This window comes from Pipra filicauda, unplaced genomic scaffold (assembly GCF_003945595.2).
Source record: "Pipra filicauda isolate LSUMZ 115617 unplaced genomic scaffold, ASM394559v2 scaffold35_size7292922_pilon, whole genome shotgun sequence".
Classification (NCBI taxonomy): Eukaryota; Metazoa; Chordata; class Aves; order Passeriformes; family Pipridae; genus Pipra; species Pipra filicauda.
Window position 1 is genome coordinate 140,200 of NW_024104487.1, and position 13,206 is coordinate 153,405.

At 41.7% G+C, this 13,206-nt stretch overlaps 1 protein-coding gene across 1 annotated transcript in view; it reads left to right on the top strand.

Moving 5' to 3' along the window:
* Window positions 1–13,206, top strand: part of ACYP2 (acylphosphatase 2) — a 32,302-nt gene that overhangs the window by 681 nt on the left and 18,415 nt on the right. Inside the window, exons 2-3 of the mRNA XM_027737420.2 lie at window positions 58–74; window positions 1,841–1,950. Coding sequence (XP_027593221.1) covers window positions 58–74; window positions 1,841–1,950 — 127 coding nt within the window. The remainder of the gene's footprint in view (window positions 1–57; window positions 75–1,840; window positions 1,951–13,206) is intronic.

Here is a 13,206-nt window from a genome sequence, read left to right on the forward strand (position 1 = left end):
CTTTCGAGTTACTTTAATACTTTTATTATCTTAATTCCTATTTTCTTTCTGTTCTAGGTGTTTGTTTCAGGATGGTAAGGCAATACTGGATTTACCAGCTGTACTTTACAGTGTAATATTTCCAGTGCTAAAAATACGGCAGCAGGTCTGTACAGTGTAAATATATCCAACCTGAACTTTGAGTTCTGGGTTAGATGGTTAAGTACTGCGAGTTGATCTAAAAGGAGGAAAATGGTTTTATATTAAAGTGGGGTTTTTAAAAGCTTATTAATGTGTAGTTTGTGTAGCATCTAAAGAATGTGTTTGGATCACTCGTAACAGCAACAAAAAATGTTGCAACGCATTGATCTTTGGAGAGGTTAAATCTGAAGTTTTCGATATGGGCTCCTGAAACAAGGGTTTACAGTTTAATTTTTTAAAATGGTTATTTAGTACCTGTATTTAAGGAGACTTAGTGTGTGTCCTTGGAAAAATGTGCTACAAATAAACACTCTGTGGCTCACACCCCAGGTAAGTGTCTCCACCAGCTCTGAACATGCAGCAGGTAGTTTTACACTTCACAGAAACCTAGTAAACAACAGGACACAGTTCAAATAAGAGCAGTTTTTGGTCTGAAAATAGTGGACAATGCTTAATATTAAACATAAAAATTCTTGTTTATAGGTTCTATGTATTGTGAAATAGTGCCCAAATGGAAATGAATAGAGGATTACAGTAGATATGTCTTGAATTTAATTATTCTGTCAAGTGGGAAACTAATAAGTCTAAGCTCACTTTACCTCACAGTCCTCTTGAAAAACACTCTTTACAGTTAGCAATGCTTTTTTTTTTTCCCTTGGCTAAATCTCCCAAAACATATTTTCTCTTTTGAAGTGGAGTCATATTAACATGAGGTTTGACTTTTGACACTAGAATAAGTGTCTCAAGAGGCTGATAATGCAGTGTGCACTGGGGACACATTCTAGTATGTTTGGTGGCTGTTTCTCACCAAAATATACTGAAAATTGTCAGATCTTGTTGTTGGAGATATCAGGTTGTTCTGTAATGCAAGATAAAAACCATGGGCCAGGTTATCTTATACCTCTTCAGTGTACAAAGAGGAGGTACCTTTAATGCAAATAAATTTATTAATGAAGTTGTGTTATGGCTTTGTGTTTCTGTTGTCCTACATTGAACAAAAACTTAATGGATTTCTGCAAAAGAGGCTTTCTGTTCCCTACCATTTCAGTGTTCAGAGACAAATTATGTTTATATCTTACATGTATTTGAAAAAAAATCAAAAAGAAGAAAAAACCCTCAAGAAACAGGGTACTTGGAAATTGTGGGTTTCATTACAAGGAGTGGGTGGCTGGGAAGCCAGAATTTGTTGTGGTATGGCAAAAATACTAGAAAACCAATATAATTGGATTTCCTGTAGTGCTATTTAGAAATGCAGCGGTTGGGGGTAAGATTTAAAGGGTGAAAGTCAGGTGGAAAGGATTTAAAAGGAAACGGGAGGAAAAGAACTATGAAATTTGTAAGTGTAGCTAATTTAATGAGTTCAAACACTGGGGTGGTTGAATAGGGAAATGAGCAGTGATAGGAGCTATGGAAAGGAATGAAGTAGGTACAAGGGAATGCTGTGGGATTAGCAGAGTTCTTTGGGATCAAAATCTCCTTCTTTTTTGAGAATTGGCTGCTCCTGCTGCAGCTCCAGAGCTGACAGGAGTGTCTGAATGCCTGAGCATGAGGGTCACCCGTGGGTTTTTATTAAGGGTAGTACTTTTTCACAGTGACAGCTGTGAAAAATGAAAGGATAGTGCTGGCACTGATTGTCCTCTCTCATTATTTCCCAAACCAGTACACAGAAGAAGAAGCCAGGAAATTAGGAGTGGTTGGCTGGGTTAAAAATACCAGCCAAGGAACCGTGACAGGCCAAGTTCAGGGCCCAGAAGATAAAGTCAATGCAATGTGAGTATTTCTGTGGTCTCTTTTTTGTTCTTAGTCATACTAAAGTCATTTACAGCAGCGTTTTTAATAAAAAGTGACCAGTGGATTCATGTGTCAGTGATGTTACAAGTGCTTTCAGCCAGTTTTGGAGGTAAGGAGATACATTCTTTAAGCTTGAAAAATAGTGTATATCATCACCCAGTTTTGATTTCTAGTGTCACAGAGTTAATCAGTGTATGTCCTAAACGTCCTCATTCATTGTGAAACGAAGAAAAAGCCTTTATATGGCGTTCTAACTCATCAAAACTTCTTTAAGAAACACACTGATGAACTTTTTGAAATGCTTGTTCTGCCTGTACTTGAATCAATTTTATGGGCACTGTGTTTAAATGTTTTCTCCCTGATTTTAAAAAGCCTAATACATAAATACACACTTCAGCCAAGGCCTGTAGTCTCCACCATCTGGAAATAATTTTTGAAGTATTTTGGTGTCTTTAAAAGAATGGGTAACAATTTTCTCTATTAAATTGCCAATTTCTAGAAGCTTAAAGCAGTCACTCTGAGGAAATGATGCCTGGAAAAACACAAAGTCCAATTCAGTTGCTTCCAACTATCACTTTTTGCAAGGGTGAATAGGGAGATTGTTGGGAGTCATAAAAAAATCCTTCAGGGTTTTATTCTCTCAACAAAGAAAGAGTGAGGGTAAAACTTTCCTTCTTTGGATGGACAATTATCAGTGCACGTTCTGCCAACTCCTTCCCATCCAGGAATTGCTTCAAAACTGGACTTGGGTCAAGAGAAGGTGGCTTTGCACAGAAAATGGTGTTAGACTTTCCAGTGAAGAGATTTATGTGTTGATTTGTAGTCACTTTCTTCTGAGTTGTGTTTTTAATGTGAAGTTGCTTACCTTGGGCTGCAAAATATTTACAAACCCTGAGGAATCTGTTGTTTTCCTACAGGTAGTTTCTATTTATTTTCTGACAGAACTTCTTCAATAACCTCTAAATATTTAGTAAGCTCCATGTGCTGGTGCCACTCCTCTGGTTAATTTAGTACACAAAATTGACTGTGTGGGAAATCAGGGTTTTCTTTCTATTTCTTGGGGTACTTTTTCATTTAAAAACACGCCTTCAGAGCAAATAAAAAGTTGTTTTCAGCTGCTGCTTCTTTATTTTATGTTGGACATACAGGCTGCAGGGTAAGATGCAGCTTGGGAGGAACTGGAGGACAAACAGACTTAAAATATGATTATAATGAATTACTTTGAAAGGTGCAATGCAAAATAGTTTCCTCTGGAGCAAACAGCTTGGCAGGGGCATCCTGGCTCTGCAAAAATCAGTGGGAAACTTTAAATAAGTGTGAACTTTTGGGGGCCTGGAAAGTGTTGCCCGTGCAGGAAGTTGTACTGCTGATGGACCATCCAATTAGTGTTGAAGGTGGGTGTGAATTTTCTGGGCAGTGGTGCTGGGAGGCTGATCCCTTCTGTGGGGGGAAAATCTTTGTCACACTGAGAACTGGGCAAAATGTCCTGACCTCCCCAAACCTGGCACTGCAGTGGGAATGTCACTGAGCTGCAGGAAGCCCAAGGGGTGGATGAAAATGTTTTGATGTTATGGGTGTTTTCCATTTTTGTCTTGGGTTTGTTTTTAATGCAACTTTTATTTTCTCAGATCAGGTGAGTTTTGGATGATGTATTTTAGAGCCAATTCTTAATTTCAATTGGGAGGTTACAGAACGTTTTGGAAGGTGTTTTTAAGAAGTCCCAAGAACCTTCTTTACCTGTCAGCTTGCTTTAACATCCCTTGCTGTTTAACTCTAGATGGAGCTGTTGGTTCTGAAAATCCCTCCTCCCACCCATGCTCTGTTTGAAGGGGTTCTATTTTTAGACTGCCATGGTCGAATCCATCTTTTTCCTCACTACCTCTTTCCTTGCTGTATTTTATTGTCCTGTTCTGTTTGCTGCTACTGCTCCACATAGATCACACCTTATTATCCTTTGATACAAAAAGCCCATTTTCAGTGTTTTACCTGTGTGTAAACCAGTGAATACTCAAGGCACAAGAGAAGCAGAGTTGCACCATTCCTAAAACATAATAATTAAGTTTTTATGGTACACTGAAAGCTTTTTTTCCAGGTATGGGCTGATGATAAAAAATGATGTAGGGGAGGGCAGTTTTTGGTTCTATTTGGTGTTTTTTTTCAGGAATATTTACAGTACAGGGATTTTCATTATAGTATCTGTGCTATTTTTTCCACTTTATTCCTTAAGCAAGGTTAGAGCCTGTGTAGTCATGGTGGCCGTTGCCATGGCAACCTGCATTGACAGCCTGCAACTCACTTTCCATGGGGAATTTTTTTTGAACTTTGACATATCACTCAGTTATCCATTAAAAAAAGGAAGGTAAGAGTCTCTCTGTGGATTGCCACATTCAGAATTTATGCCCAAAATCCAAGATTTCAAGTCAGGCTGACGCCTTAAAATGGGGAATCTTAGGACATTTTAGACAAGACAGCAAGTGTTCTTCCTGTGTCTGTGGAAAGGCAGGATTCTAAATATAGATGGCTTGTCTTGGAAATCGGCTCTAATTAGGAAATTAATGCTAATTTCATTTGAAGGGGGTAATTTTTAATATCAGTGTCAGTTAAGAAGAATTAATATTCATTAAGATTTAACTGACACAAGACTTAAATTACTTCAGTGTGTATGTGAGTAGCAAAACCTTTTTGCCTTATAAAAGGGGAGAAAGAAGCTCTTTTTATTAGTTACTATCACACCTGTCATTGTTTTTCATTAGTCAGGTGTGTCCAAGGTTCCTCTCTGTACCAACTGACACTGAATATTTTTTTTTCCTCAGTGTAATTTGTAATTGTTTGCAGAGAACAGCCCTAACGGCATGAAATTGAAACTAAATGCCAGCAAAAATTACCCTCCTTATTTAGACTATAACTGGGTTCCTTGAGCAAATTTCTGAATCTTAACACCCAATTGCTCTTTGGATGTGAAATGAACATATTTTAGTCTGCATTTTTTTAGATTTTGTCCATTTTAAGGTTAATTTTAAATATTAAAATATTAAATATAATAATAATATTTTAAAATTTTCCACTCAATCATTTTTTTTACACTAACCACTGCTGGTGATTTACAGTGGGAATCAGTAGCAGTCAGATGACAGGAAATGGGATTTCTGTAATTCACTGTGGGTCCAACTGTAACAAGCACAGGTTTCTTAGCTTTGGTTTTACTTTTTGTTTAAAGGTAAAACTAATGCATACTGGAAAACAAAATTGCTAAGGTATAACCTGTGTGGGTAATAAAATGGTAGATGTGACCATCTCTCTTCACAGTGAATGTTTGAGGTAATAATTTCTTATCTATGAGTTCTTTATTATTATTTATCTTGTTTATTGCTTAAAACTGACAGTATAAATTGTGAATTGTGCTAGTTATTGATCTGTAAATTAAATTTACTCAACTGTTGATGATGACCTGGGAAAGAACGGGATTAAACCTTGTTCTCTGGGGGTTTTAGCAGTTTAAATTAGATAGGTGAACTAATTAGTTTGTAACAACTCTACTCTGATTAAAAGGCAAGGAATGGGCCCGGTAAGTCAGAAGACAGTTTTTTTTGTTGCTGACCTGTGCCACAAATAGAAGTGCCCTCCTGGCACAGCTCCTCTCCTTCCCACCCTGCTGGATCGTCCCTCTGCTCTGGAATGCCACAAACCACGGAAGCTTTTAACCATGGTCAGGTCTCTGGATATAGAATGGTGCAAAAAATGTTTCCCACCCTCCTGTTTCTTCTGCCTTGGGTGACCTTGTAGGTTTTTTTTTTTTAATCTAGTAGTTTTTACAGTCATCGTGAATTTGCAGTAGCTCAGTGGGATTGGAATTCTTTATCAAGTATCTGCTTCCTTTTCTGAGCACTCCAGTGCTCATAGTAATACATTTTTTTAAAAAAATAATTTGTTCTATGATAAACTTACAGTGGAAATAACTATTTAGGATTTACCAAATACTGTCTGTTAGAGTTTAATCCTCATCACCTTTTGGGTACTACATTCTTTCAAGCAGTGCAGGCTGAGCAGTTTGGTCTGATTTGAGACTTAATCAAAAGCTCCTGTTGAGGACCACATGTCCTTACTGACACTTAAGGTTACTGAGTTAGGGCAGGATTGAATTCTCACAGCCAGTACCCTAAAATACATGTTTTAGTTTGGTCTCATCCCAGAAACACAAGCTGTTGAGGTACTGCAGGGAGGGGGCACCCACAGCAGCTTATGGTGATGCATGAATTGATTCAGTGAGGAATAATTGTTCCTCCCAGCTCCCTCTGAAGCTGCCAGAAGTGTCTGTGTGCTTTACTGGGAGCCACAGGACTGCTTTTGTTTGCTGGAATTTGAAGGTGTTCCACACTTTGCATGTTTGTAGGTCTATTAAACGGGGGAAGGAAGAGTTGCTGTGGGTCTCCTGCATTCCTGACCTCGTTACCAGTGGGCATATTAATGGTTGTTTGAATATTAGGTACAGAGAAGACACAAAGCTGCTTTTTATGTTTATGAAGCATTTACCAGATACTGTTCCTGCATTTAAACAGGACTGAAGTTCTGGAGTTGTGCCTCTGGAATAAGAAGTGTTTTAGTGCACGCAGTGTCTTGGAAAACTCAGTGTACGATCCTGGACTTTCTTCCTGTCTCTGATGGGTGTTGCATTAATGCTCCCAAGTCCTTTGGAGAGTTAGTTCACCAAGGCTGACTCTGCTACAGAGTTCCAGGCTTTTGTTGGCTGAACTGATGGGTGTCTGTGGCAACACTCAATTCCAAAATCCCTGCTGCACAGTTAAAAGCAGGAAGGATTGCAAGGTTGTATTGGATTGTACTATAAACACAGGCAAGTGGAGCTGTTGTTTGAACACTCACTTGAGGCATTTTCTTGCATAACCAGAAGTGATCTGCCTTTCATCCACACTGAGAAGTCAAACTTGTTTTGACTCTAAATTCATCTTAATTAAACCACAATAACTGTTCTGCAGCAGCTCTGTGCAGGATTGGTGGGGCTTTGTGGGAGACTGATTTCAAAACAGAAATTAGAGTTATGTATGATTTCCACTGGGGGCTTTTTATTCATTTGAGCAGTCCTGCATTCTTTGGTGTTGATATTATTGGGACCACATGTAATGCTTTGATATTTCCCAAGTGAAGGTGTTCTGTTACTGCTGATACAGGAGGATGTGGTGCAGTTCAGTGCTGTTATTCTGGCTTTTTGTCCTTAGTGCTCCAGCACAACACTTAAATAGAGACATTAATGAGTAAAAGTTCAGTTTGAACCAGGATTTTTAAATGGCTTTTGTACTCCAGCTTATTTTTGCACGCAGTCAAAAATAGATCTGTGCCAACAATCTAGTAATTATTAATAAAAGCATGTGCTTGATGTAGGTTTTCTTGAAACTTATGCTGGATGTGGTGTTTCAAACAAATTGCGAAAATAACAACCAACTAATGTGACTTTTATTATATATTACATAATATATGTAGTATTAACAAAAAGGAGCAACTTCAGAACTGCAATTTTTTGTTTTCCTTTTGTATGTGCTGGTACTTGAAGATTAGTAGGTAGGGAACAAGCCTGTTATGACTGGGTTTTTTCCATCTTAAGAGGGATGAAGGGCATTATTCTGGGTCTGGAGATTTGTGTTTATAATCCACAGAAGAAAGCAACACTAAACTGATATTGAAGTTGCATAATGTGAGGATGGGGAGACCTCTGTGGGAATGCTGCTGCTGTCCCAAAAGTGGGTGTTAAATTAGGCAAACATGCAGGGGAAGCTGTTGGTAGCCCTCGCTTCTGGGGAGAGGTGAGGAGGGAATGTTTTTGAGGTGTATTCCATCGTGTGTGCAGCACAGCAAGGCTCTCTCTTGGGAATGCCAAGCTCTGTTCCAAACAGACAGCCCTGGACAGGTAGTGAGCTGGGAATCCTGTGCTCAGTGGGTGGAGTTAGTCCTGAATTTACTGCTGTAATCGTGCACAAACCATGGATCTTGCTGCTGCTGACCTTACCAATGTTCTGGTGGAGAAAAGCATCATCTCTAGGGCGTAAGCACTTCCTTAGCCAGGGGAATCCAGGACTTAAACAAAATCCCTGTCCCTTTTGCCATGCTGCATGAGCTGGTTAGAGCTTGTTTGATGAGCAGAGAACTCTGAAGGCGAGTGATGTTGCTGAGATACCTGCTTGTTTTATCCTCCCAACTGCTGTAGTGCTGATTTGATTCACTGACAAGCTGTGTTCGGTTTATTTACCACATTTTTACAGAGGATGGGTGGGTTTCATGCTCATCTGCTTAAGATGCACCCTTTGCCAACAGCAGGCAGGTCAGAATTGCTTCTGCTCTGCTCTCAGCTGCTATTAGTGCATTGCAGCAGTGGAAAAATATATCACTGGCTAACTTGATTATAACTCAACTTTACCTTCTTCTTTTTTCCCAGTTCCTTCCTCTGCTCCCTCATCTTGCTCTCCAGGGAAATACAATGTTTATTTGCTTAATGCCGTGCCCTGAGATGTTTCCTTTAAACTGTGCTGGATGCTCCCAACTCTCCTGCAGGGTTAATATTCCTCTTTGTATCTTTGCTGTTCTGTGGCCCCTCTGAAGGGGATCCTCAAGTCTCTTTAGAGAGAATCACATCACCTTGGAGGAGCCCCTGGGTTTGGTCTGACAGCCTTTTGCTCTTGAGCTGATTTCACGTAGTCACTGTGTTACTGCATCAGAAGCTTCCTTTTCCAAGCTGGTTTTCTTGGAGATGTTTTTTCCGTAGCTGGGGTGGAACAGCTGCCTGCTTTAATGTAGAATGAATGCTCTGCTTGTGTACCTTGAATGCTTTCCACTGCTGTTCAGATTTGTGCTCTGCTCTTGTGGTGCTGAGGGCTCTTCCTGCTTGTTTCCCTACTGCTGAAGGAACAAAGAAAATGGAAAAAAAAAAAAAAGGAAAGCTTTTAATTCAGGAAAAAGCAGTCAATAAATTTAATTAATGCCTGATTTAAAATTGGGCAGCTGATACTCAGTTTGGACAAAGTTCCCTTGGACTTCCAATGAACATTCTAATGGAAGAGGGTGCTGGATGAATAGTTTTCCTTCTCTTTTTGACTCTATAAGCCATAGAATTTTTATACATGCTAGAAAACAAACCATCTAGAGCAAACTCCCAAGCTATTCCAGTTTGCAGATCTAGTAATCATTTAATGATGTTTCAGTTGTCATCATATTTTGGATCTGAGCAGCTTTGATGTACCACAGAGGAGCTCACCTGCAATCCAGTTACACTGCACAAATGCTAATCCTGAGCTCTGACCCTGCTCACTGGAATTTATAAACCTTTCCTGGAAATCAGATTTCAAGGGCAGCACAAGAAACTCTTCAGACAGCACAGCTCTGCCCCACTGTCAGTCTGGGGAGGCATTAAGTATTCCTTAAATCTAGATGCCTGCTGTTCTGCAGGGGGGATTTGCAAGAGTTTAGGAAAACCCAGCCAAACCACCTCGTATCCCAAGAGGGGTGGAGAAAAGCTGCTGCCAATCCCAGATCTGTGCCCTGCCCTGCTTTTGCAGGCTGGATCCAGCAGCTGGAGCTGGGAGCTGAGCTCTTCCTTGCCTGTCAGGGGGCTGTAGGGCTCCAGCCCTTTTTGTTAGAGATGAATGGCTATATTATACTGCTGCCCTCAGGAACACTGGGCAGGAATCCCCACACTGCTGTGGGACCTGCTAGGGAGAGCAGAGTTGCTGGAATGCTGTCCTAGGGATGAACCCTGCTGTCACAGTTGGCTTTATTTGTGTTTTCAGCTTTCCTCTGGCTGCTCCATCCTCTCAGTCAGGGGAAAAGTGCTGAATATTAGCCTGGGTGAAATGAGATACATCTCTGCTTTGTGTGCTGAGTGTGCCTGGAGTTCACTGGGATCTGCTGGGATGCCCTGGAGATCAGGATCTGATGGGTTTTTGTGTTCCAGGTTTCTGTATTGTCCAGTTCATACAACACACAAACAGAAAATAATTCTGTTGAGAAGCTGCATGTGGATTATTCCCCTACTGTGGAGGAACTGGGGCACAGGGCAGAATCAATAGTCTCTTATGGCAAATTTGTGATGGAGCTCAAGGAGTTGTGGGACTGTTGATATCCAGTCCTGTGCTAATCCTTGGAACAGAGTTTCTCCCTGTAAGGTTGGGGCTCTGTGCATTGGTTAACTAATACCACTAAAGCACTGCTCAGAATTTCAGGGTATGTTATGTTCTTATCTGGGTTCCACTCACTGCTTTTGGACTGCTTCAAACCCTATAATTGCATTATTGTATCAGGTGATTCCTCTGGCCCAGCTGGAGCAGTGGGGGTTTGCCAGGTCCTGAGGAAACCCATCTTTCTAATCCCAAAATTCCCCTGATCTTCAACAGTACAAAGAAAATAATGATAGCCTGTAGTCAATCAAGATCCCACTCAGCTTTATCAACATGAGTCCTGTGACCAAAGAACAGCCAGGAAAATTAAGGAATAGAGCCGGAGAATGAGAGGATTATTTACAGATGGAAACCTGTGGCACAGAGATGAACTGACTGGCTCAGTCACACAGCAGATCTGGTGCTGACTCTGAATTCAAGTTGTCTCCTGATTTCTACTCTACTCTCTGCTCTTCTCATCCCGTAGTTTAAAACAGAACTGTTTATTAGTTCTGTTCATTATTAGTAGCTACAAAATCCAAATGTGCCTTTTGTAGTTCTTGCACAACAGAAGTGCAGCAATTGTTAGTGTGCCAGCTGGCTTTTTTTTGTTGTTGTTGTTAAATGCTAGCACTAATAATAATTAATTGGGTAATTACATAGACATTTTCTTTCTGGCTCGTGTCCATATGGATGGTATAGGCAGAAAATCCAGTGGGGAACATACAAGCAATTACTCTTTTCAGTGAGTGCCTGTAAACAAGGTCAGCTCAGCAGGCACCCAGGAAATCTCTTCTGAAATGTGATGCTGTCTGCATTATCCTTTTAGAGGGGCTTGGGACAGGACCAGGACAGCAGCAGGATTTCTCTGCTGTGCTGAGTACACACAGCACATTTCTCTGGGCTTGCACACCCATGGATGAACACTTAAAAAAAACCCCAGACCTGTAGTCTCTCATTAAAATTGTATATTCTTATCCTTGAGTGCTCTTTTGCTTGAGTTCAGCCACAATTATTCAGTAAATTTAGGCTAACAAAAATCTATTCAACTTAGTGTCTGGTTTAGCTGATACTGAGGGACGTTCCTGTTACTCCCAACCAGAAACATGTGGAAGGCAGGCTGCTGACTTCAGAATTTATTGAGCCCCACACATTGTGAGAAATGCTCAATATTTTGCCTGATTGTGTTTGAGAGACTTAAAAACTATCTTGAGTTTTCTGGTTGTCAGACACTCAAGGTTTGCCTGCTGGAGACATGGGAATTGCCAAGTATGGAGCATGTGGGACTGGGGCATGAAAGAGTGTGGGGTTGGCAGAGGTGCTGTGGGTTAAGATTGTTGTGGGATTGATGTGGGAGGGGATGCTGGAGCTGTGGGACAGGACTGTGACCTGTGCAGGGATCACTGAGGGATCCTTCCCACTGGAGCCCTTCCCTGTGCCTTTACCCTGAGGAAACCACTGTTATTAACTCTGCTCTTCCTGGCTGGGCTTTAATTATCCTCCCAAATGGAGATAAAAAATGAACTTACTGCCTTTAGCTGGAGTCCTGCATGGAAACTTTTCTCCCCCCCCGGGGGATGGTGTCACTGGGAACGTGACTCCTGCAGGAAGGCCTAAAAGAGGTCTGTGTTACCAAGGGGGTTGAAAATAGAACTTCCTGAAATGCTCTCAGTGTTTTTCCAGCTGATGTGGCTCTCCAGAGTGATGCCACGGACCTTGGAATGGATGGCTACCGCGGGAACACGGAGCCCAGGTGCCTGCGCTGGGATTGTGCCTGTGCATATCTCCCTGCCTGCATCATGGCACTCATTATGGGATGCACTTGCCCTGCTCCCTTTGGCCTGTTCAAAAATGAGTGTGTTCTCTGAGCCACGGGGCCCTTGGCAGGAATAGGATGTGGTTTTGTTCCCTGCCAGGTGATCTGAGCTGTCTGGGCAGTGTTTGGGTGAGGAGCAGGAGCAGACGTGCCAGAGCACTGGGGGCAGTGGCTGTGGGTCCCCCGGCCACGGGAGGCTTTGGCTGTGTGTCCCTTTGGTTGTGTCCAGGGCAGCCCAGTGTTTGTTTGCAGCCGTGGTTTCCCTGGCAGGCACTTGCTTATTGTTGCTGTTGTTAGAGAAAACCTCCAAGGACAAAGTGGGAAAGGACAGTTTGTTGTTCCTTCAGCAATGTGTTGATGTCAGTGGAGTCACACCTGGTATGTAGGAGTGTTAGTTGTGAACAGCTGTCTCTAGGTGGGGATAAGTTCTCTGATCTACACCTCTTAAAATACAGCCCAGGATGGGCGTGTTGAGCTGTCAGGGGATCAGGCAAATCCTCCAGTGGGAGTCAGTGGGGAAAGGAACACCCAGAGGTGCCCTGGGCTGCCCAGGGTGGAACACACAGTCCATTTCAAGGTACTGTTGATGCCACTTGTTTAGGGCATTGTGCTTGGTAACCCTGTTCCCACCCTGCCTCTCCCCTCTTAGAGGGGATCAGCACTGGAAGGTGCCAATGGCTTTGGGAATTAATCTCAAGGTCACATCTAAATCCAGGAGGACAAAATGGAAGGGCTGTGCTGTGTCCCCCCCAGGCTAGGCAAGAATAATGGATCCCCTGTGTAGCTCTTACACATAGATCCTGGGGTTTGCTGAAGAGGAAGGAATAAGGTGATGGATGCTAAATGCTGGCATAAAAGAATAGATTAGTTCTGGTTCCTTAACCAGCTCAAAAAACCAAACCAAGATGAGCAGGAGAAGCAGGTATTTTTATTTCTGTGTCCATGATTCTGTTCCTCTGCAACAGAAAGAGCAGCTGTCTGGAGCCCAGTAGACACTGAAATCCAGGAGCACTTTGTGTCCTGGCTCCACTCCAGCTTGACAGGAAGCAGGATCCTCTTGTGGCAATTTATGTTGAGGTTTTTGGTTATATTTATACCACTGTAGTGTGGCAGAGCGACTGGATGACAAAGACATTCTGCCTTGATGAAATTTAAGCTCTCTAGTGATAAATAAAAAAATAGAGAGCCTCCTGAAGGGTTTTTTCAGAGCATCTGGCTCTTGATGAAAAGTGTTTTTTTTTATTTTTCTTTTTTTAAGAAAGG